The sequence below is a fragment of the Ovis canadensis genome, chromosome 13 (genome assembly GCF_042477335.2).
Source record: "Ovis canadensis isolate MfBH-ARS-UI-01 breed Bighorn chromosome 13, ARS-UI_OviCan_v2, whole genome shotgun sequence".
Classification (NCBI taxonomy): domain Eukaryota; kingdom Metazoa; phylum Chordata; class Mammalia; order Artiodactyla; family Bovidae; genus Ovis; species Ovis canadensis.
The window spans coordinates 52,837,790-52,862,556 of NC_091257.1; the positions used below are offsets into that span (position 1 = coordinate 52,837,790).

The 24,767-nt window shown below is 47.4% G+C and overlaps 1 protein-coding gene across 1 annotated transcript in view; it reads right to left on the minus strand.

The window, feature by feature from the left end:
* Positions 1–2,065: 2,065 nt before the first annotated feature.
* BFSP1 (beaded filament structural protein 1) overlaps positions 2,066–24,767 on the minus strand; it is a 37,622-nt gene continuing 14,920 nt past the window's right edge. The window contains exons 3-8 of the mRNA XM_069546466.1: positions 23,800–23,895; positions 22,780–22,872; positions 19,849–19,956; positions 11,862–12,082; positions 5,391–5,476; positions 2,066–3,401 (exon numbers count right to left, since the gene is read on the minus strand). Coding sequence (XP_069402567.1) covers positions 2,227–3,401; positions 5,391–5,476; positions 11,862–12,082; positions 19,849–19,956; positions 22,780–22,872; positions 23,800–23,895 — 1,779 coding nt within the window. The 3' untranslated portion in view covers positions 2,066–2,226. The remainder of the gene's footprint in view (positions 3,402–5,390; positions 5,477–11,861; positions 12,083–19,848; positions 19,957–22,779; positions 22,873–23,799; positions 23,896–24,767) is intronic.

Sequence of the window (24,767 nt, forward strand, 5' to 3'; positions counted from 1 at the left end):
CCCCTGCTCTGCCATCTCTAGGGCCAGAACCCAGGATTCTGGAAATTTGTCTCACCAGGGTGGCACCAAAGGGAGCCTTGTGGAGGGCTTTGGCCACTCCATATACTTCCTCATCCTCACCCAGGCCATCCTGGAAACACTTAATCTGAATAAAAGGAGTGTCTTCTGGCCCTCCCCTCTTTGAACACAATTGCCAGCTCTGCCCTTATGTCTATACTTTCTGGAGCCACCTATGCCTTCTGCACACTGTCCCCTGCCACCTGCTTCCGGGGATCAGCCCCCACCTTCAGCAGAGATTTATACCTTTCCAAATACTCACACAGGAAGCCAGAGCCACCACAGGCTGGTGCGGGAAGTTCAGAGGCTGAGACAGGCCTGGGTAGGAGCTATTTCAACATTCCGGTTCTCCCATCCTTCCAGCTGGCTGGCAGATGGGGGCATCTTAGCAGTGTGGGGTAGGAGGCCTGAGCAGGGGGTGGGAGGTTTCTGGGAGGGGCCTTGACCAGACGAGGTTCAGCAGGATCCCCCCAAGTTGGTGGTCCCTCCTGCACTTAGTCCTGTCTTGAAGGTGCTAAGGGAAAGGATGTAATTTATGACACTATTAATCTTCTGTAATGATGTGTGGTTGTCTTGCCAGATACCTTTGTTTACGGAGATGCAATAATCCATTTCAGCACATTTATTCACTGTCTACAATGTATTTTGGAGCATCTACATGGAGAAGGAGTAATTTCTTATTTGGCTAAGCAAAAAAAATACTTTTGGACTGTCAGCAGAAAAAAAGAGATGCCTATAGGCAACATAAAAATGTTTGTAAAGATTCTGGTTTCAAGTAATTTCTGTTTCCTAGGATGTGACACTGCAGATACCCGAGTGCACATTTATGCACAGGAGAATACACATATGTGTATTATGGGACATTATATTATGGTAATTGAGACCATTAATAAACTTGTAAACTCTCTGTTATCAGCACTGCACTCTGCCTGGCACACAGAGTATGTTCAGCAAATGTGCATCTGTGCTCAGTGGCTCAGTCAGGTCTGACTCTTTGCAACCCCATGGACATAGCCCTCCAGGCTCCTCTGTCCATGGAACTTCCCAGGCAAGAATACTGGAGTGGGTTGCCATTGCATCTCCATGTGATCTTCCCAACCCTGGGATCAAACCCGCCTCTCCTGTGTCTCCTGAATTGCAGGCAGATTCTTTACCACTTGAGCCATCAGGGAAGCCCCTCAGTAAATGTTAGGCGAGTTCATTAATCAACTGTTGAACAAGGAACTGCATGGTGACATTTGATTTTGCTTTCGAAGCCCAACCCAGGAGTGCAATCTCTGAGTGAGAAACTCTTAAGTGACTCAGCCAGGACACAAGGCAAGTGTGCTATGCAGGCAGCCCTGGCACCCTGCTTCTTGCCCATGACCCCTATTACTTCCATGCATCTCCATGCCTGGCATCCAAAAGCCCACCAGCACCTGCGATTCTTGGTTGAGAGCTGTCCTGGGCCCTCCCTTCTGGCCGAGCTGGTGGGTCAACACTCAGCTCCCACACCCTCCGGCAGTATAACTGAAGACCGAGTTCCACCCCGTCTCCCAGAGTCCCCAGGTATGGGGGCTGAGCATCAGCCGCCCACAGTGCCAAACCACCTGGTAGCGCCTCTCCTCTCTGATGCCCTGCTGCCTCCACCTCTGTCTCCTGCCCTCCTGGTGCTTCCTGGGACCACGTCCCCAGAAATGACATCAGATCCTTGCTGCAGGGTCAGCTTCTTGGGGAACCCAAACTGAGACAGACACCTTTAATCACCTGACTTCTAACAAAGCGCCCCTCATGCAATCATGTGCTTGTGCCTGAAACGCAGTGAAAACAAGCTGATCCATCATCTGACATGTTTCAAGTGTGAAATCCAGACTCTGATCCTCTAATGAGCCCCGCGATGCCCCAGGACAAAGGGCTCGTCTACTTTCTTAAATGAGCTCAGCTCAGTGGCCGTCAGCAGGGCACCCCTGTCCTGAGCGAGGATGGCCCACCTGCAAGCCCAAGGCCCCTGTTAATCAGACAAAGGATGTGCAAGCAAAGAAAACGTTTTAATTAAGGCTTCATTGGTAAGCCAGATGGGCCAACCATGGTCTAATCCAAAGGACCTTGTATCTTCACCCTTATAGCCTCTGTTCTAAAACATCCAAGCACATGTCTACAGGGGCCCAGAGGCACCTCCTCCCGGTTAGCTCAGGCACTGGAGGATCCCGTCTCTCCCAGTTTCTTCTTGTTTGCCTTCGTCTTTTCAATCGTGGTCTCCACAATGACAGCAGTCTCTTCATATGTCTGGATGCTCTCGGTGGAAAACTTCTCTATGGATTCCATCACCTCCACCTTCTCGTAGGCCAGCTTCCTGGGAGGGCTTCTCGCCGGCCGGCTGCCGCTCCGAGCCCCATGCCCCTCAGACCCACCCACAGTGACCTGAGGCCCTTGAGACCGGGGTGCAGACGGCCCCTCTGGACCAGGAGCCACCATGGGACAGGGCCCTCTGGCCCCCTCCTCCTCCTTCTGGTCATCCTGTTTCCCCTGGAGGCCCTTCAGTTCTTTGGCATTTTTCTCATCCCCTTTGTCTGCAGGGTGCGGGGTGGGGGGGCGTCCATCTTCTTTCCCCTGCTGGGGCCCCCCTTCCTCCTTCTGACCATCTCCTTTCTCCTCAGGGGGCCCCCCTTCCTCCTTCAGATCGTCTCCTTTGCCCTCAGGGGGCTCCTCTTCCTTCTTCAGACCGTCTTCTTTCCCCTCAGGGGGCCCCCCTTCCTCCTTCACACCATCTCCTTTCCCTTCAGGGGGCCCCCCTTCCTCCTTCACACCATCTTCTTTCTCCTGGGGGGCCCCCTGTCCATCCCCTAGAGGGGGCTCAGGCTGCTGGGGAGAGGGTTCCACGCCACTGTCAGGAGGCACAGAGTCGTCCCCCTTAGACACCACCACACCCCCTTTGGCTGGAACGGAGAAGACACAGAAGCCAGGATCCACGAAACTGCCATCTCCGGAGACCATCACGTACCGCCCTTTGGTGTACAAGTCGGCGGGGGGCTCGGGTTCTTTGGGGCCTTTCACCTTCTCCTTGATCATCTTGCCTAGTTTCTCAAAGGCTTTGCTTATCTTGCCTCCATCTGGGACATCCTCCGGAGCCCCTTCCTGGGTCGGGGGACTTGCTTCTTCGTCTCCTGGTTCAAGCTTAGACTCACCCTCTTCTTTGAGCACCACCTGCCCCGGCTTCATTTCCTCTGGACCTCTCAGTGGGGTCTCTTCCAGAATTTCATCTGCTCTGTCTTTTGCTACCATCTCCTTCTTCCTTGGAAGGTTCTTGGGGAGGCCTTTGAGTCTTGGTTTCGCTGCAGTTATGTCCTGTACAGCCCTGGTGAGATCTTTGAAAAAAGAAAAAAGGAGGTGGGTGCAATGAATAAAGGCCAATGACAGAGGAAGAAAAAGTATTTGTTGAAAAATACATGCCTAGCACTGAGGTGGGGTTTACTGGTTGGCTGGTTGGCAACAGGGTAGGATCCCTGGGTCCTAAGCATTCATGGTTCACACTGAGGACCCAGCCCCGCCGGCTGCTGTGTGACTTTGAGACAAGTCACTTGGCCCCTCCAGGTTTGCAGAGCAGAGGGGAGGCCCCTACAGTTCCCTTCACACTGGATTCAACTTACTGAGATCCATGTTTCTCCTGCAATAACACTCTATGGGAGTAGTGCCTCTGCCCCACCCCAGCACCCTCACCTCAAAGTCACAGGGGACACTTGGATCCAGACCAGACCAGGAAATCCAGTCCACAGAGTCACTCTCACCCCAGGCTTCCCCAAAGGAGCAACTCAGAGTCAACCCACCTTCCTCTGATGAGTTTGGAATAGCTTCCAGGCACACCCTTGTCCCCCTGCACCCCAAACCAGATAAACACCACCAGTCCTTGCTCACCATCCCCTTCCTCCTGTGCAACAAGAGGAAACGATGCCCTTAAACCCAGAATGGGAATCTCCTGGGCCAGAGGCCACATTCACTGCTTTAGACCAGCCAAGAGGAGAAACTTAAAGTTTCAGAAAACACAAAGTTTCACCCTGTCTCATCCAAAAGGCGGGCTTTTAGTTCCAGGTGGCACTAGTGGTAAAAAAAAAAAAAAAAAAAAAAACCACCTGCCATTGCAGGAGACATAAGAGACACGAGTTCGATCCCTGGGTCAGAAGGATTCCCCTGGAGGAGGGTAGGGCAACCCACTCCAGTATCCTTGCCTGGAAAATCCCACGGACAGAGGAGGCTGGCAGGCTAGAGTCCATGGCATTGCAAAAGAGTTGGACATGTCTGAAGTGACTTAGCACACACACACATCCAAAAAGCTTTCAAGATTTACTAACACAGTGATTTTTTAACTTTTTCACTCCAAAGTCTTATCCAGCTGCCCTCCTCCCTTTGTTAACCAGAGGACTTGGGTTCACAGAGCCAGGGCATCCCATAGGGGTGACCCTCAATGACAAAGCAGAGTGAGCAGGCATGGCAGGTGCAGGTCATGAAGCCATGTGGGAGGGACATGAGAAGGGGGACATGTCAAAGCAGGTGGCCAGAAGCAGGTGTGCAGAAGGGGGTGCTTGCAGGACCAGCTGCTGAATTTCAGGGCCTGCTGTTCAAAACTGTGAAGAATTTCCAGACTGCAACAGCAAAGCATCAAGCCCAGTACCCTGCACACAGCTACGGGCCCCTGGAGCCAGCCTGGGTGTCTGGGGACCCCTGCCCCTTCTCCCATCTCCACAAAGCCCTCTGAGCTTCCTGAGACCCTGGGATTTGATAGCACTGTAAGCCAGGCTTTCCTTCCTCCAGGCACCGTTCTGTTTGGTCCTGACTGGGGAGACTGAGCCATGAGTGAACATCTCACAAGGGCAGGAAACCATCCCCAAAGGACCAAGTGTTGAAGGCAGAAGCTCCACTGCCCACCAAGCTCTTCCTGCTCAGTTTTGAACGGAAGAGAAAATGAACAAAGTTGAGCATCTACTCTGTTCCTGATGTTAGATTAAGCACCTTTGCTTAAAAGAGTTCATTTCACTGGGGGAGGGGGAGGGTGGATAGATACATTTCATTATCTACTTCTTGCCAAAGTAAATGCTGCGATTTTCCTCCCCAGTTAAATGCCTCCTGCTCATGGATGGTGGCCTCTCACATGGCCTGACTTTCTCCTTGTAAACTTTTAGACTCAGTCACTCGGCTTCAGTGGGAGGACATCAGCAGGGCAAGGAGGGACCCCCATGCAAAAGCACTGAATTTCCAGCTGGATCGGAAGGGAGCATGAATGTTGCATTCAGACAAAGTCGCTTGATTTTTTCCATTTTCCTAGGACAGAAAAATAGAACAAGCCAGAGTTGGGGACTCACCTTTCCCACCATGCCGAGGGCTGAGGGAGGCCCCGTGGCTCGCAGTGTACAGGGTAACTGGAGTTTCAATGAAGGCAGAGCTCAGCCTGGCAGGAAGAACCAGAAAGAGGGAGGTCACCATCGTTAAGTCATCAATGCAAACAGAATGGGGTTGGGGGGTAAGAGGGAGGCTCTAGTGTCCAGCAAAAATGAACAAGGCTTCCTCTAGATCCAACAGCTCAAGAATCACAAACATACTCACACATTGCATGATGATGGGAAGGTCATGTCATAAACTGTGAAACACACATAAAAAAATGGTAAGGTAGAAATGACTGATAATCTTAATATGCCACTTTTCTGTTGAACAGGAGTTCTCTGTGTTTGGGTTTTTTTTTTTTTTTTTTAATAAGAGAGGGTTTCCCAGGTGGCTCAGTGGTAAAGAATCCACCTGGCAATACAAGAGCCGCAAGAGATGTAAGTTTGATCTCTGGGTGGGAAAGATCCCCTGCAGGAGGCAATGGCTACCCACTCCACTATTCCTGCCTGGAGAATTTCATGGACAGGGGAGCCTGGTGGGCTCCAGACCTTAGGGTCACAAAGAGTCAGACACTATTGAGCATGCACACCACCCCTAAAATAAGAGAATGACCAGCCTAGGATAAATTATTTAGGGAAACCAGGATATGATTCTCCAACTTGTTTTTTAAAGAATAGTTTCTATAACCAGAGACAGCAGGAAAATAAAAGGAATTGAGATAAAATGTAAACAGCTAGTGACTCTAAGAGGATTCAGAATTTCCTTGCTCCGTGCCTGCAACACGTCTATCAGTGTGAAATTAAATCAAAATTAAGAGTTCTATATAAAAATACAAAAGAGGTATCCAGTTACCTTTTGATGAAGTCTTGCCTCCAAAACAAAACTTTTCACAAAGGCATTTAAATACCAGTTCAAGACATTTTGTATATGTGTGCAAGAAGCATTCACTGTGACATAAATATAATTGAGTTCAGCACAATACATTGACTGGAACTAGAGAAAACAAAAGAAAATCTTCCATTTCCTGCAACACATTAGAGCACTCATATGCCAAGACAGAGCCCCAGAGAGAGGATAGAAGTGTCCCTGGGTGAACGCCCAGGTGTTTCTCTTTTATCTCAATCTAAACCCCTCAAATGCACTCACACATTGCATGATGATGGGAAGGTCAATCATAAACTGTGAAACACACATAAAAAATGGTAAGGTAGAAATTTCTGATAATCTAAATATGCCACTTCTTTGTTGAACAGGACTTCTCTTTGTTTGGGGGGCTTTTTAAAATAAGAGAAGGCTTCCCAGGTGGCTCGGTGGTAAAGAACCCGCCTGCCAATACAAGAGCCACAGGAGATGTAAGTCCAATCCCTGAGTTGGTGGAAAGATCCCCTGGAGAAGGCAGTGGCTACCCACTCCAGTATTCCTGCCTGAAGAATTCCATGAACAGAGGGGCCTGTTCCCATGAAGAATCTCCACTTAATAGAGAAGCAGAGTCCTTACACTGGGAGGCTGGCCTCAATCCATTCTCCACACATCTAGGGCTATAGGTACACAGGTGGATACAGTCATATACGTAGGCATGGGTATGGATAGGAATAATGGAGACACCACTGTAGATGTGTATGTACATAAAGACAATGCAGGTGCCAATGGTTTATACATGTACTTAAAGATGACAGAAGTGTAGACATTTTATGCATGTACATAAAAATGGAGATGTAAACAGTTTATACATGTACATAAAGATGACAGAGACATAGACAGATTATGCATGTACATAAAAACGGAGATGTAGATAGCTTATACATGTACATAAAAATGATGGAGGTATAGACAGTTTATGCATGTACATAAAGACAATGGAGGTGTAGACAGTTTATACATGTACATAAAAATGATGGAGATGTAGACAGCTTATATAGGTACATAAAAATGATGGAGATGTATACAGTTTATACACTTACATAAAGATGATGGAGATGTAGACAGATGAAAACCATGGAGGTATAAGTGTTAGTAGAAGGAAAGAAATCTTAAAAATTAGGGCAGAAATAAATGTAAAAGAAACAAAAGAGACCATAGCAAAAATCAACAAAGCCAAAAGCTGGTTCTTCAAGAAGATAAATAAACTTGACAAACCATTAGCCAGACTCATCAAGAACAAAGGGAGAAGAATCAAATCAACAAAATTAGAAATGAAAATGGAGACATCACAACAGACAACACAGAAATGCAAAGGATCATAAGAGACTGCTTTCAGCAATTATATGCCAATGAAATGGACAACTTGGGGGAAACGGACAAATTCTTAGAAAAGTACATCTTTCCAAAGCTGAACCAGGAAGAAATAGAAAATCTTAACAGATCCATCACAAGCATGGAAATGGAAACTGTAATCAGAAATCTTCCAGCAAACAAAAGCCCAGAACCAGATGCCTTCACAGCTGAATTCTACCAAAAATTTCGAGAAGAGCTAACACCTATCCTACTCAAACTCTTCCAGAAAATTGCAGAGGAAGGTAGACTTCCAAACTCATTCTATGAGGCCACCATCAACCCTAATACCAAAACCAGGCAAAGATGCCACAGAAAGAAAACTACAGGCCAATATCACTGATGAACATAGATGCAAAAATCCTTAACAAATTCTAGCAAACAGAATCCAACAATATATTAAAAAGATTATACATCATGACCAAGTGGGCTTTATCCCAGGGATGAAAGGATTCTTCAATATCTGCAAATCAGTCAAAGTAATACACCGCATTAACAAACTGAAAAATAAAAACCATATGATTATCTCAATAGATGCAGAGAAAGCCTTTCAACAAAATTCAACATCCATTTATGATAAAAAAAAAAAACCCTCCGGAAAGCAAGAATATAAGGAACATTCCTCAACATAATAAAAGCTAAATATGACAAACCCACAGCAAACATTATCCTCAATGGTGAAAAATTGAAAGCATTTCCCCTAAAGTCAGGAACAAGACAAGGGTACCCACTCTCACCACTACTATTCAACATAGTTTTGGAAGTTTGAGGCATAGCAATCAGAGCAGAAAAAGAAATAAAAGGAATCCAGATTAGAAAAGAAGAAGTAAAACTGTTTGCAGATGACTTGATCCTCTACATAGAAAACCCTAAAGGCTCCACCAGAAAATTACTAGAGCTTTTCAATGAATATAGTAAAGTTGCAGGATATAAAATCAACACACAGAAATCCCTTGCATTCCTATATACTAAGAATGAGAAAACAGAAAGAGAAATTAAGGAAACAATTCCATTCACCATTGCAACAAAAAGAATAAAATAGTTAGGAATATACTACCTAAAGAAACAAAAGACCTATATATAGAAAACTATAAAACACTGGTGAAAGAAATCAGAGGACACAAATAGATGGAGAAATATACTATGTTCATGGATCGGAAGAATCAATATACTGAAAATGAGTATACTACCCAAAGCAATCTATAGATTCAATGCAATCCCTATCAAGCTACCAACGGTATTTTTCACAGAACTAGAACAAATAATTTCACAAATTTTATGGAAATACAAAACACCTCGAACAGCCAGAGCAATCTTGAGAAAGAAGAATGGAATAGGAGGAATCAACCTGCCTGACTTCAGGCTCTACTACAAAGCCACGGTCATCAAGACAGTATGGTACTGGCACAAAGACAGAAATATAGATCAATGCAACAAAACAGAAAGCCCAGTGATAAATCCATGCACCTATGGACACCTTATCTTTGAAAAGGAGCCAAGAATATACAATGGAGAAAAGACAATCTCTTTAACAAGTGGTGCTGGGAAAACTGGTCAACCACTTGTAAAAGAATGAAACTAGAACACTTTCTAACACCATACACAAAAAGAAACTCAAAATGGATTAAAGATCTAAACATAAGACCAGAAACTATAAAACTTCTAGAGGAAAACATAGGCAAAACACTCTCTGACATAAATCACAGCAGGATCCTCTATGACCCACCGCCCAGAATATTGGAAATAAAAGCAAAAATAAACAAATGGGACCTAATTAAAATTAAAAGCTTCTGCACAACAAAGGAAACAAGGTGAAAAGACAGCCTTCAGAATGGGAGAAAATAATAGCAAACAAAGCAACTGGCAAAGAATTAATCTCAAAAATATACAAGCAACTCCTACAGCTCAATTCCAGAAAAATTAAAGACCCAATCAAAAAATGGGCCAAAGAACTAAACATACATTTCTCCAAAGAAGACATATAGATGGCTAACAAACACATGAAAAGATGCTCAACATCATTCATTATCAGAAAAATGAAAATCAAAACCACAATGAGGTACCATTTCACGCCGGTCAGAATGGCTGCTATCCAAAGTCTACAAGCAATAAATGCTGGAGAGGGTGTGGAAAAAAAGGAACCCTCTTACACTGTTGGTGGGAATGCAAACTAGTACAGCCACTATGGAGAACAGTGTGGAGATTCCTTAAAAAATTAGAAATAGAACTGCCATATGACCCAGCAATCCCACTGCTGGGCATACACACTGAGGAAACCAGAATTGAAAGAGACACCCCAATGTTCATCACAGCACTGTTTATAATAGCCAGGACATGGAAGCAACCTAGATGTCCATCAGCAGATGAATGGATAAGAAAGCTGTGGGTTATATACACAGTGGAATATTACTCAGCCATTAAAAAGAATACATTTGAATCAGTTCTAATGACGTGAATGAAACTGGAGCCTATTATACAGAGTGAAATAAGCCAGAAAGAAAAACACCAATACAGTATACTAACCCATATATATGGAATTTAGAAAGATGGTAACGATAACCCCATATGCGATACAGCAAAAGAGACACAGATGTATAGAACAGTCTTTCGGACTCTGTGGGAGAGGGCAAGGGTGGCATGATTTGGGAGAATGGCATTGAAACACATATATTATCATATGTGAAACGAATTCCCAGTCCAGGTTCAATGCATGATACAGGGTGCTCGGGGCTGGTGCACTGGGACGACCCAGAGGGATGGGATGGGGAGGGTGGTGGGAGGGTGGTTCAGGATGGGGAACACATGTACACCCGTGCTGGATTCATGTCAATGTATGGCAAAACCAATACAATATTGTAAAGTAAAAAAGAAAACCATGGAGGTATAGACAGTTAATGCATGTACATAAAGACGATGGAGATTTACATACTTTATGTGGAGATGAGGTGCAGGCTTAGGTGATAAAGATGTAACTATAACCATAGAAAATGTAGATACAGGTGTATGTAGATACAGATGTAAGTGATATAGATGTGGACACAGATGATCCACAGATGTGGGTGGAAGTAGAGATGCAGATGTAGATGGCGTAGAGGTAAGCGCAGGTGTAAATGTAGGTGGTGCAGGCATCAGCGTAAGTAACAGAAGTGTTGACGATGGTGCAGGCACAGAAACTGCAGATGTGGGGTAGACGCACATGTGGATGATCCAGACAGATGCAGATGGCAGAGTAGGTGTCAGATGTGGATGCAGATGGTGCAGGAGCAGGCGATGCAGAGGCAGGTGTAGGTGTAGATGATACAGGTGTAGGTTAGGTGAAGCGGGTGCAGCTACAGTTGATGTAGAGAACACAGGTGTCGTGTAGATGTCCACATACAGACGCTGTAGACTCAGATGTGGACATAAGTATACATGTAGGTGCAGACACGGTCACATAGACGAACATGGAGGAAACGGAGAGTAGCTGATGCAGGTGTAGATGTGAATGAGGCTGAGACAGAGACACTTGCCAGCAGACGTCACGTCCCAATCCATCGCGCAGAGACCAGACAGCCTGCTGGCAGCCACAGTACCAACTGGCCAGGTGCTCAGAGTCACCATGGCAGCAGCAGTGATGACACCAACTGCTCTGAGTGCTGGTCCAGTTCCAGGTACCGTGTAGGCATCTCACCTGTAGCATCTCAATAACCATACCTGGTCGTAAGACATTCCTGTCCCCAGAAGCCTGTGGAGCTGAACGCCACCTTGACATCCAAACACTCCCATGGTCATATTCATCACCTCTCCCCTGCCCCCACCATCACTCACGCCAGAGCCCACGTCTCTGTTGCAAACCCATCCATCCTCTGCCTCCCCCACTGGCATTCCAGCCCCATAAGGTCCTGGATTTGGGGGTCTCTTTCTGGTGGCTCAGACAGTAAATAATCTGCCTGCAATGGGTCGGGAAGATCCCCTGGAAAACAGAATGGCTACCCACTCCAGTATCCTTGCCTGGAGAATCCCATGGACAGAGGAACCTGGCAGGCTATAGTCCAAGGGGGTTCACAAAGAGTCAGACACGACTGAGCTACTAACACTTTCACCTTACTGCCACATTCCCTACAGCCTGGAACTGGCATATGGAAAAACGTGGAACAAGTAAGTGGTTCTGTGCCCACGGGCTCTGCCCACCCTGACCCCACCTGTTGCCTTCATTCTCGATGATGCGATGATACCGGTCCAACTCATTCCTCAGGGTCTGCTGGGCAACCACCAGCTGCCGGCAGTCATAGGATGATCTCTCCAGGCTCCTCTCTGCCTCTTCAATCTCCTTCCGCAGGGTGTCGATCTGCTCGTTGTAAAGCTGAATCTCATCATCATAACACTCGTGGGCGTCTCTGATGGCTTGTTCCAGGGCCGCGGTCTGCGGGCAGAGACACGGTCACGAGAAAACCCAGCCACCCTCTCCCTTCAGACACAGACACAGCAGGGGAGAATCCAGACGGCGTACCCAGTTGTATTTGTTTTGTTGGTTTGTTTCTCCGTCTGCAGAGAATCTTTAAGCCACGGAAGGATGTGACAACTGAACCCCTTCCCCTGATGCTTGCTTGTATCAGCTCTCCCGGAAATCAGCCTGTAGTGGAGCCCCCGAACCAAGGCAGTAGGAGGATGAGAAACTCAGAAAATAAAAACTGCTGTCCCTGGACTAACACGTACAACTCAGAGTACATCATTCGTACTTTACTGAGTTAGCATGAAAAAGTAGTAAAAAGAAGAACATGGACTAAATAGATAAGATGCTATAATAATTAAAGGGGGGGGATTTCCTTGATCTTATTCAATTACTACAGCACTTTAATTTTCTCCTGGTTTCTGACCAGTAGAGTTACATATATGTTTTGATAGCTAAAATGTGTGTGTTTGTGTACACTGGCACTTATGTAAAATAACTTCAGATAAATGCTATTTATATATTAAAGCAGGACAAGTCAAAATTCAGGTAGGAAAATGAAAAGAGGTTCCTCGTCTTCACTTTTAGAGCTATGACAACCCACAAGCAGCCACAAGCTGCTTACTTATTTACAAGAGAACTTATTTACAAGCTCAGTACAAGCTCACTTTCCCATGGAGAAAAGATCTAACAGGCATGGCCAGTCCTCAAAAGCAAAATAAAACATGTAGACTGAAACCCACTTCATCTGGAAGAGCACTTGTCAAACCTCAACACGCATATGAACCACCCCGAGGATACGGTTTTGCTCAGATTCTGACTCAGTAGCTCCACTGGGCTGGAGGGGCTGCGTTTCTAAGTGGCTCCCCCACAATGCCCGTGGCTGTGGCTCTGGTCTCCCGGCCACATTCTTTGAGTCATGGGGAACTAAGCAAGAATCTGAATCTATCCTCACGTATGTGCATCACAGGATGCCTGATACATGCAGCTTAATGAACACACTGGACAACATAGAGGGTGATTATTCCTGAGAGCGGACCCTTCACTCTGTACAGATAAGGTCATGAGAAGCAGAGATGGGCAGGAACTGTCCCAGACTGGAGGAGGCTGAGGAGACAGGACACCTGAATGCAGGCAGGACCCAGGATCAGGCAACCTGTGAACAGGGTAACAGGTAAGATTTCAGGCAAGTCTCTTCCCAGTCTGGTCTGCTCACCAATGTCCTGGTTTCAGCCTTGGTGCTTTGCTATTTGGATGTTGACTTTGGGGGAACTGAATGAAGAGTATGGGAAAACTCTGAGCTATTTTTACAGCATCAGAGAAGTCTAAAATTATTTCAAAATAAACAAAGAGAGTTTGGCCAGGTTTCTGTTCCTCACTTAAAACTGCCTCCATTCAGGAAACAATCTAGATGTCCATCAACAGATGAATGGATAAAGAAGCTGTGGTACATATACACAATGGAATATTACTCAGCCATAAAAAGGAATGCATTTGAGTCCATTCTAATGAGGTGGGCGAACCTAGAGCCTATTATACAGAGTGAAGTAAGTCAGAAAGAGAAAAACAAACATCATATACTAATGCATATATATGGAATCTAGAAAGATGGTACTGATGAACCTCTTTGCAGGGCAGCAATGGAGATGCAAACGTAGAGAACAGACTTGTGGTCAAGGGGCAGGGAAGAGGGAGAGAGTAGCATGGAAACATATGTATTACCATAATATGTAAAGTAGATCACCAGTGGGAATTTGCTGTATGACTCAAAATAGCAACCCACTCCAGTACTCTTGCCTGGAAAATCCCATGGATGGAGGAGCCTGGTAGGCTACAGTCCATGGGGTCCCAAAGAGTCAGACACGACTAAGCAACTTCACTTCAGAGCTCAAACCAGCATGCTGTGACAACCTAGAGGGATGGGATGGGGTAGGAGGGGGCCAGGAGATTCAAGAGGGAGGGGACATATGTGTACCTATGGCTGATTCACGTCGATATTTGGCAGAAACCAACACAATACTATAAATTATCTTTCAATTAAAAATAAATAAATTTTAATAAGACTGTATCCATTCAAACAATCTCCTAGGACATCAAACGCCAAGGCACAGCCTCTGACTCCTGGTGTGGCCACACCCTCTTTACCATACCGGCATCCACACACTCCAGAAAAGGCTTCCATGAAGGGATTCAAAGGACCCGTCTAGACCTGAATCTCAGAGGCAAGAATCCATCCAGAGTGGGTGAATCCCCACATAAGACTCTCCATTTCCATGGAGCGGTCCTGAGAACAAAGCCTGCAGGTCACAGACCAGTGTGGCTGGGGTCCATCAACCCCAGAGTCGGCTGGGCAGTAGGAGAACATGAGAGCTGGACACACTTTCATCAAAGCTCACCCTTCTACCTTGTGAATAAGAAAGAGCTGTGCCCGCAGCACCCACATGTTAAAGCTCAATAACTGAAACCTCCTCCATCAGAAGGAGGGGTGCTCAGAAAGAAATAATAAAAGCCCCCCTTTTGGTAGTTCAAAGGGGGCTAACGAGATGTCTCTGAGGGGACTGACTTCCATGTGGGCTTCAGACACCATCTAGCACCAGGCTGACAGTAAGAGAAAGAGACCCTCCTTCCTGGAGCCATAGTCCAGGTTGGCCACAGGGTCAAGCACAGGGTGTCACAGAACCCACGAAGAGGTCCAAGGTGCTGGGGAGGTGCAGGGGGCGGGGCATCACAGAAGGCTTCCAGGAGGAGGTAAGGCCAGTCCTGGGCGCTGCAGAAGCAAAGGGCCTTGCAGAGAGAGGCGTGAGAAGCAGAGAGGCGGGCGCCAGGTCTGCAGGGGTGGTCAGGAGAGGAGAGGAGCAGAGGGTTGCCCACTGACAGCCCCGGGTCACTACAAGAACAGCAGTCAAGCTGATACAGGGGGCAGAGGCAGGTGGCAGGTATGGGCCTCGAGGCAGCCTGAACTTCACTGTGAGCCAGGTAACTGGGCATTTCTGCCTGGACCATTTGGATCGACCAGCTGATATTCATCTCCCCACTTGACTGCAGGCAGGAGCCCAGCCAAGCTCTGCTTGGTGTTCCTGGACCTCACATGGGGCTCGCCAGAAACATCTGAGTGAAAGACAAGTGTTCTAGCACAGTTGTGGGGCCTGCCTTAGCACACACGGTCCTCAGGGATCCTGAGCTACGCCTCACGTGAGCCCCGTCTGGAGGGGTTACCTCTTGCCTCAGTCCTCTCAGGCCCCTGGACTCCTTTGGGTCCAAGGTCATTTCAAAAAGGAAAGAGAAACCATGTCCTTCCCAGATTACATGCCACCTTACCAAAACCTGCCACCAGATGGTGCTAAGGGGCTTTCACAAAAAATGACGTCTGGGCAACACACTCGCAAAAATCTGCATGTTTTCACTTCCTGTCACAAAAACTCATCTGACACAACTTAGAGAATTTAGAGAGCCTGTCCTTTCTCGGGCACCTGGAATAAGTACCATCTCATGCATGGCCCACATGCAGGGGTCTCATGCGTGGTCCACGTTCAAAAGCAGGGGCCCCCAGCTCCAATCGTGGGTGCTGTTGCGGTCAACCTGCAGACCAGTGTTCTCAAAGCTGGCAGAGCCACCTGGGGGGCTTGTTGAAGGAGATGCTGGCCCCTCGCCAGAGTCCCTGATTCCACAGGTCTGGGGCGAGCCTGTGAATGCCCCAACCATAGGAAGAGCCAGCTGCCACAGCCCTGCTGGCTGAAGCCCTCAGGCTGCAAGGAGCGCTGCCCCACACCGTCCCCACCACATCCCCAGTCCCAGCCCTGGCCCCATTGAGGGGCTATGCTGACTGGTCTCCCTGGGAACATACAGCTTAGCTACTCCATCCGAAAGTCATGGCAACATTTCAAAATTAGCAAAAAGCCAGCTGTGAACATCTCGTGAATCAGGCTGTGGAGGGCCCAGGCCGGGAACATGAGTGGCCCAGATGTAGAACATCCTGGCCCAGCATGGGACTCTCACCGCCCCCCTCCCCCGCCCAAATTAGTGACCTCCGAGTGCGGTTCCTGGGCTAGCAAGCAGCACCTGAACTTCAGAAAGGCAGGTTCTTGGGCCACAACCCGGACCTACTGAGTCAGAAACTCTCGGGTGGGTCCAGACATGTGTGTGTTTTAATTTGAGCTTATCAGGCAGACTTTTGGCCCCGGTGACCTTTACCCCTTAGCTTCTGCCCAAGACTCTGTGGTGTTAGTTGGCAAAGGGACTTTGCAGATGTAAGCAAGGTTCTTAAGCAGTTGAGCTTAAAAAATAGGGAGATTATTCTAGATTATTCCTGATCACATGAGCCCTCAAGAGCAGAAATCAAAGAGAGCAGATGCATGAGAAAGAGTCAATGTCCCTGAAGATGGAGAGTGGGCAGCATCTGGAATGACTACTGGTAGTAAAGAAACAGGATCCTTGTTCCTACAGGCACACAGAATTCCGCCAACATGACTGGGCTTGTGTGCACTTCTCCAAATGCTTAGTCACACACACAAATGTACACACACACATACGTACATACACACACACACACATACACACACATACAACTTATACACACATATATGCGTACACACGTACACACAAAAATATTCACATATATTATACACACATGTGCACACATACACACACACACACTCAAACCCTCCCTCCATCCTCTCAGAGCCCCAGAGAAAACCACATACTCATCAAGTCACCAAATCAACGTGTCTGGTCCTCAAGCCACAGTTTGTCACCAGAGCAGGACGAGTTTTAAGGGGTCTCTTCAGCTGGGGTCTCTGCCCTGGGGACCATCTGCAGGCCCCCATATGCTTTCCAAAGCCCCTGAGTCACTGCAGAGTGAGGGGTGTGTGGTGTGTGGGGATGGGATAGAGATTCTGGACTCAGGTCCTGACATTTAGTAACACTGAGAACCCACGAAAAGCACCACATCCCACAGGGCTCCAACATGTGATTCTTCTGTCGGCATTGGGGGAATTCAGTTCAGTTCAGTTCAGTTCAGCCGCTCAGTCGTGTCCGACTCTTTGCAACCCCATGAATCACAGCACGCCAGGCCTCCCTATCCATCACCAACTCCCAGAGTTCACTCAAACTCATGTCCATCGAGTCAGTGATGCCATCCAGCCATCTCATCCTCTGTTGTCCCTTCTCCTCCTGCCCCAAATCCCTCCCAGCATCAAAGTCTTTTCCAATGAGTCAACTCTTTGCACGAGGTGGCCAAAGTACTGGAGTTTCAGCCTCAGCAACAGTCCTTCCAATGAACACCCAGGACTGATCTCCTTTAGAATGGACTGGTTGGATCTCCTTGCAGTCCAAGGGACTCTCAAGAGTCTTCTCCAACACCACAGTTCAAAAGCATCAATTCTTCAGAGCTCAGCTTTCTTCACAGTACAACTCTCACATCCATACGTGACCACAGGAAAAAGCATAGCCTTGACTAGATGGACCTTTGTTGGCAAAGTAATGTCTCTGCTTTTGAATATGCTATCTAGGTTGGTCATAACTTTCCTTCCAAGGAGTAAGCATCTTTTAATTTCATGGCTGCAATCACCATCTGCAGTGATTTTGGAGCCTCCAAAAATAAAGTCTGACACTGTTTCCACTGTTTCCCCATCTATTTCCCATGAAGTGATGGGACCAGATGCCATGATCTTCGTTTTCTGAATGTTGAGCTTTAAGCCAACTTTTTCACTCTCCACTTTCACTTTCATCAAGAGGCTTTTTAGTTCCTCTTCACTTTCTGCCATAACGGTGGTGTCATCTGCATATCTGAGGTTATTGATATTTCTCCCAGCAATCTTGATTTCAACTTGCGCCTCCTCCAGCCCAGCATTTCTCATGATGTACTCTGCATAGAAGTTAAATAAGCAGGGTGACAATATCAGCCTTGATGTACTCCTTTTCCTATTTGGAACCAGTCTGTTGTTCCATTTACAATTCTAACTGTTGCTTCCTGACCTGCATACAGATTTCTCAAGAGGCAGGTCAGGTGGTCTGGTATTCCCATCTCTTTCAAAGTTTTCCACAGTTTATTGTGATCCACCTGGTCAAAGGCTTTGGCATAGTCAATAAAGCAGAAATAGATGTTTTTCTGGAACTCTCTTGCTTTTTCGACAATCCAGCGAATGTTGGCAATTTGATATCTGGTTCCTCTGCCTTTTCTAAAACCAGCTTGAACATCTGGAAGTTCACGGTTCACGTATTGCTGAAGCCTGGCTTGGAAAATTTTGAACATTACTTTACTAGCGTGTGAGATGAGTCTAATTGTGCAGTAGTTTGAGCATTCTTTGGCATTGCCTTTCTTTGGAATTGCAATGAAAACTGACCTTTTCCAGTCCTGTGGCCACTGCTGAGTTTTCCAAATGTGCTGGCATATTGAGTGCAGCACTTTCACAGCATCATCTTTCAGGTGGAGTAGAGACAGAGTAACATATAACATTTAATGGTATACATAAAGGCGAAGATTTTTAAAATTCTTGTTCTCTTGTCCTTTACATGTACTTCTCAAACCGAACATCAATTTACTTTTGGATTTGGGAAATGTGGTCAAACAGGAAGGAGCATGTTCTAACCCAACATCCCCATCAGAACAGCCAGATACATGGAACCAGAGAAAGAAACTGGAGGAATCACAGAGGTGCCCCGCAAAGCTTGTGAACCACAAAAGAAGCCTGTACAAATAGGACTGAGCTTTTCTGGTGAGTTCAGTTTGCAAATTAAGCTTCACCAAGAAAAGAAAAGGGGTGGGGTGAAAATGCAAAGTTTCCAGTAACAAATTCTGAGCAGGAGCAAATGCAGAAAACAGCCCCTCTCTCCAGGGCTGCAGTCAGATTCCAGAGGAGAGAGTTCAGGTCAGAAGCAAGAAACACAGATTCAAGTGAGTGGAAGATTAAAAACCCCAATCTGTGACCATTTCTTATTTTTAACAACAATTTTAAACTGGGCAAAATGGGTTGGTTATGCACAGGTAGGAGCTTACCCTTGGTGGGGGAGGGGGCTAGAGGGAACCTCTCGGGAGCCAGAAATTAGTGGGATCTATTGTCTCTGCTTCCCTGGTGGCTCAGACAGTAAAAGCGTCTGCTTGCAATGCGGAGACCTGGGTTTGATCCCTGGGTCAGGAAGATCCCCTGGAGAAGGAAATGGCAACCCACTCCAGTACTCTTGCCTGGAAAATTCCATGGATGGAGGAACCTCGTCGGCTACAGTCCGTGGGGTCACAAAGAGTCATGCACAACTAAGTGACTTCACTTTCTCTGTCCCCTCTGGCCCAGGGCCTTTCCAGTCTGAGCAGGAAGGGCAGTGTTCTGGGCAGCCCTCCGTTTATGTGGACAGCTGGTCACACCCTCCAGGGATGCTGTCTGTCACTTGAGGGCTGGGCACACAAGTGTGCCAAGTTTGTAAGAATTTACAGTGAGCCAGGGCTTCCCTGGTGGCTCAGTGGTAAAGAATCCACGTGCAATGCAGGAGATGTGGGAAATTTGGGTTCGATCCCTGGGTCGGGACAATCCCCTGGAGGAGGGCCTGGCAACCCACTCCAGTATTCTTGCCTGGAGAATCCCATGGACAGAGGAGCCTGGCAGGCTATATAGCCCATGGGGTCACAAAGAGTTGGACACAACAGAGGGACTAAACAAATAACAAAACAACACAGAGAGACAAATGCGCACATGTCTCTGCAGGCACATGACACCAGAGTGAACCTGCAGACAGAGGGTGGGGCGCACCTGGGCCTGCAGCTCGGTTCTCTGGGCCTGCAGGAGGCAGACCATCTCCCGGCCATCCTCCAGCTGGCACTGCAGGGCGGCAGCTTCCCGTTCCGTCAGGAGCTTCTCCTGCACAAAGAAGCCAGACTCAGCATCACACACTTGTCGTGGGAGGAAACACACAGAGGAGCGCAGAGGCCTCCTGTGTTCTGCACATTCACATCCCGCCCCCAGATTCACAGGCTGAGGCCCTGACCCCCTCTCGCTATGGGAAGGCATCTGGGCTGGGAATTTGGCAGGACGGGAGGTGGAGATGAGGTCACTAGAGTGGGGCCCCCATGGTGGGATTAGTGCCCTTACAAGCAAAGAAGGAAGCACCAGGGCCTAAATGTGCTTTGTAAAGTGCACATGAATCCCTGAGCATCTTGCTAAAATGGGGATTGTGACTGAGTGGGTCTGCTAGGGGGTCTGGCTGGAGATTCTGCATTTTTCTCAAGTTCCCGGGTGATGCTAAGGGTCTCTGACAATCACTGACGCCATCAAACTAGGTCTAGATGATTCTACATTCCTACAACTCAGACAAACGGGGCTACAAGGAAACAGACTATTATGATTTTATAAGTGTGCTCTGATATAAAACAACTTTGAATTAAAGGGGAAAGTGTTTGTAAAATACAATAAAGTGTCTGGAAAGAAATCTCTGACAAAGAAAATTATGTTTTAGGAAAAGCTGTGTTTTAGACCAGTTCACTTGTGACTTCCCAAGTGGTACTAGTGGTAAAGAACCCACCTGCCAATGCAGGGGATGTAAAGAGATGTGGGTTTGATCCCTGGGTTGGGAAGATCCCCTGGAGGAGGATATGGCACCTTTACTCCAGTATTCTTGCCTGCAAAACCCCATGGACAGAGGAGCCTGGTTGGGCTACAGTCCATAGGGTCACAGAGTTGGACACAACTAGGGCTCCAAAATCACTGCAGATGGTGACTGCAGCCATGAAATTAAAAGACACTTACTCCTTGGAAGAAAAGTTATGACCAACCTAAATAGCATATTCAAAAGCAGAGACATCACTTTGCCAACTAAGGTCTGTCTAGTCAAGGCTATGCTTTTTCCTGTGGTCATGTATGGATGTGAGAGTTGGACTGTGAAGAAAGCTGAGCGCCGAAGAATTGATGCTTTTGAACTGTGGTGTTGGAGAAGACTCTTGAGAGTTCCTTGGACTGCAAGGAGATCCAACCAGTCCATTCTAAAGGAGATCAGTCCTGGGTGTTCTTTGGAAGGAATGATGTTAAAGCTGAAACTCCAGTACTTGGGCCACCTCATGCGAAGAACTGACTCATTGGAAAAGACTCTGATGCTGGGAGGGATTGGGGGCAGGAGGAGAAAGAGACGACAGAGGATGAGATGGCTGGGTGGCATCACTGACTCGATGCACGTGAGTTTGAGTGAACTCTGGGAGTTGGTGATGGACAGGGAGGCCTGGCATGCTGCGATTCATGGGGTTGCAAAGAGTCGGACACGACTGAGCGACTGAACTGAACTGAACTGAACTGAAGGCAGCTAAACACACATGCACACAGTTCACTTGGGGTCATTGGTGAGCAGTGCGGACCAATGGGGAGAATATCCCCATCAAGGCCAAAAAAAGTAACCCTTCTGCCTCTCAGATGTTACTTGGCAGGGTTCAACTATGTCCCAAAAGCAAATTTGGGAATTTCTTTAGCTTTGATATAGAAAGTTAGGTTCAAATAAACATAAAGCAGTTAGCTACCCTTGCCCACTGGTTCTGCAGGGTGTGGGCTTAAACAGACTTCTATCCTAAGTCATCTTTGCAGAAAAACACAGAATCTCATCAGCTGAACAGTCCACAAAACCCTGCCCTCGGTTTAACACTTCTCCAGAGAAAGACCACATGACATTTCTGTTTTAATCTGTATACTTCTCAGTCTATTTCTACACTTATCATATCATGCATCACAAAATCCCATAAACCACAGTAGGAAAAAATATAGGTCAATATCCTGTTGAACTGTTAAAGAGCTGAGGAAGGAATCTGGAACATTATACTAGGACTACAGTTTTACACCCAAATCCCAAAACAGCTTCAACCATCTCTAACCTGTCCTGACAGTTTTCATGCCCCAGACTTGCCTCATCATTAGCAGGGCCTGACCTGAAAAACAGAGTCACTCACTATCTTCAATTTTCTGGGTTCAAAATTATGGTCAAATTGATAAGGGGAATAAGAAAACAAACAACTCAATAGCATAAATATATATATATATGCAAAAGACTTGGGTCTTGGTCCAACAAAGAAGATACATGAATTATAGACACATGGATGGCAGATAAGCATCCATATGTCTTGACTGAAAAGATACTCAACAAGGAATTCCCTGGGGGTCCAGTGGTTAGGACTCTGTGCTTTCACTGCTGAGGGTTCGATCCCTTTCAGGAACTAAGATTCCTGCAAACCACGTGGTGTGGCTAAACAAAAAAAAAATGCTCATAACAAGATACACAACACAATTATTAGAACAGCAAACAGCAAAATCAAAATAAAAGCCCAACATCCCCAATGCAGGCAAGAAAGCAAAGCAACAGAAGCTCCCATCTGTGGCTGGGGGCGGGGATGCAGCGATGCTACAGAGTTTGGGAGATAGTCTGGTAGTTTCTTATAAACTAGACAAGGAAGAATAGCCTGTGATCCTCAAGAGGACAAACACCTAGGAAGATGGTCAGCAGCAGAGTTTATGTCCTCAAATGCCTAGATACCCTTGTTCACTTACAGACTGAAAGCGAAGAATAAACTTCAATATGAATGCTCAGGTTGGGTTGGGGGCCCCAGACAGTCCAACCTGATGCCTCCCTAGGCCTCTGGGCACCAGCCTTGGGGCTGCAGGACCAGTGCCCACGTGCGGCCACCCTGCTGACAGGGCTCCTGCTCTTACCTCCCGCATCCCACTCGTTATGGCGGCTGCCTGCGGGGTGGTCTGGATGATCTGCTGCAGGATGGTGACATAGGTCTGAATCTCCAGAAGATTCTGTCGGGGAAGGAAAGAGTTCTCATTAAAACCTGAACTGCCTGAGTTTCTCCCTCCGGTCCAAGATGACCCTCGGGATATCAGACAGTGACCTGCTCTGAGGGCGCCTGATGCCTCCTTTTATCTACACAAAAACTGCCCTCTGCCGCCTGGAGCAGGTCCTGAGGCAGAGACACAGACACTGAAGCTGGAGGGAGGCCAGGTTCCTGGAGAGGTCAGCCCTCGGCTCTGCTGTGCTCAGGTGACACAGCTGGGCAGGAAAGGAGTGTCTGGCACTTGCATTTTCAAGATGCACAAGCTCAGACAGGTTAGACCACTGGCCTTAGGTTACATAGCTCCGGGACTGGACTTTCCCAGAACACCAAGCACCCCCACCCCACCGCAGCATGAGGCTATGAGAAGCTGGCAGGGCTGAGGGCAGAACACAGCAGTGCCTGAGAGGAGGCTCCTGCTATTGCTGTTTAGTCGCTCAGTCATGTCCGACTCTGTGCAACCCCGTGGACTGTGGCCCACCAGGCTCCTCTGCCCGTGGGATTTCCCAGGCGAGAATGCTGGAGTGGGTTGCCATTTCCTTCTCCAGGGGGCTCCTGCAGGCCACATGTTCCCTCAGAGGCAGCAGTGAAAATTACAGTTTTTGCATTTTCTCCATTTTCTGATCTGAACCAGTTGACAGGCAACAGCCTAATCAAGATGGATCCACATCCAATCAATCACTCTGTGGACTGTAATGTTTCCCACAGATACTGGCTCCCACCCCATCCCCTGACACACACACCCCAAAACCACCCCCCCTCTGCCCGTCTGGTTCACTAAGCACTGTCCAGCCTAGTTCACCTGGGCAGCCCACTCCAGCCGTCTCATTTTTCAGCCACGAGAGCCCCAGACTGGTTTCCAGTGGAAAAGTACTGCAAGAGGGGTTGTGGTTACCTTTTTGTACCTGTCCTTGGCCGCACTAATGTCATCCTGCAGAAACTGGGCTTCAATCTGAAGACGCAGGTTACGTAGCAGGGCTTCATCTGCCTCCTGCAACGAGAGAGTCACAATTCCGACTCGGAGAGGCTGTGGCGTGGGTGTGAAATCTGAACACACAGACCACCAGGGGTCTGGTTAACATGGAGACTGCTGTTTGGTAGGTCTGGGACAGCGTCTGGGATTCTCCATTTCTAGCAGAGCATTGGGTTAGCCCACTGGATCTGGTCTAGCACAATAGCTCTCAGGCAGGGGTGATTCTGCCCCTGGGGGACGTTTGGCACAATCTGGACACACTTTTAATTGTCACCATTTGGGAGGTGGAGTGCTACTACCGGCATCAAGTGGGTAGGGGTCACAGATGCTGCTAAACATCTCACATTACATAGGACAACCTCACACAACAAATAAACCTCCAGTCCCTAATGCCAATAGTGCCAGGGCTGAGAAGCCTTGATCTAGAAAGATCAGGGAGAAATAGTATGCTTGCATGCCAATAACCTTAAAATTGCTTCCCTGGTGGCTCACATGGTAAAAATCTATCTGCAGTGCACAAGACGCAGCTTCAGTCCCTGGGTGGGGAAGATCCTGAGGAGGAGGAAATGGCAACCCACTTCAGTATTCTTGCCTGGAAATTTTCATGGCGAGAGGAGCCTGGTGGGTTACAGTTCATGGGGTTACAAAGAGCTGGACATGACTAACACACTTTCGAATTATGGTGCTGGAGAAGCCTCTTGAGAAGCCCTCAGACAACAAAGAGATCAAACCAATCAATCTTAAAGGAAATCAACCCTGAATATTCATTGGAAGGACTGATGCTGAAGCTCCAAAGCTTTGGCCACCTGATGTGAGGAGCCAAATCATTGGAAAAGACCCTTGTGCTGGGAAAGATTGAGGGCAGGAGGAGAAGGGGGCAACAAAGGATG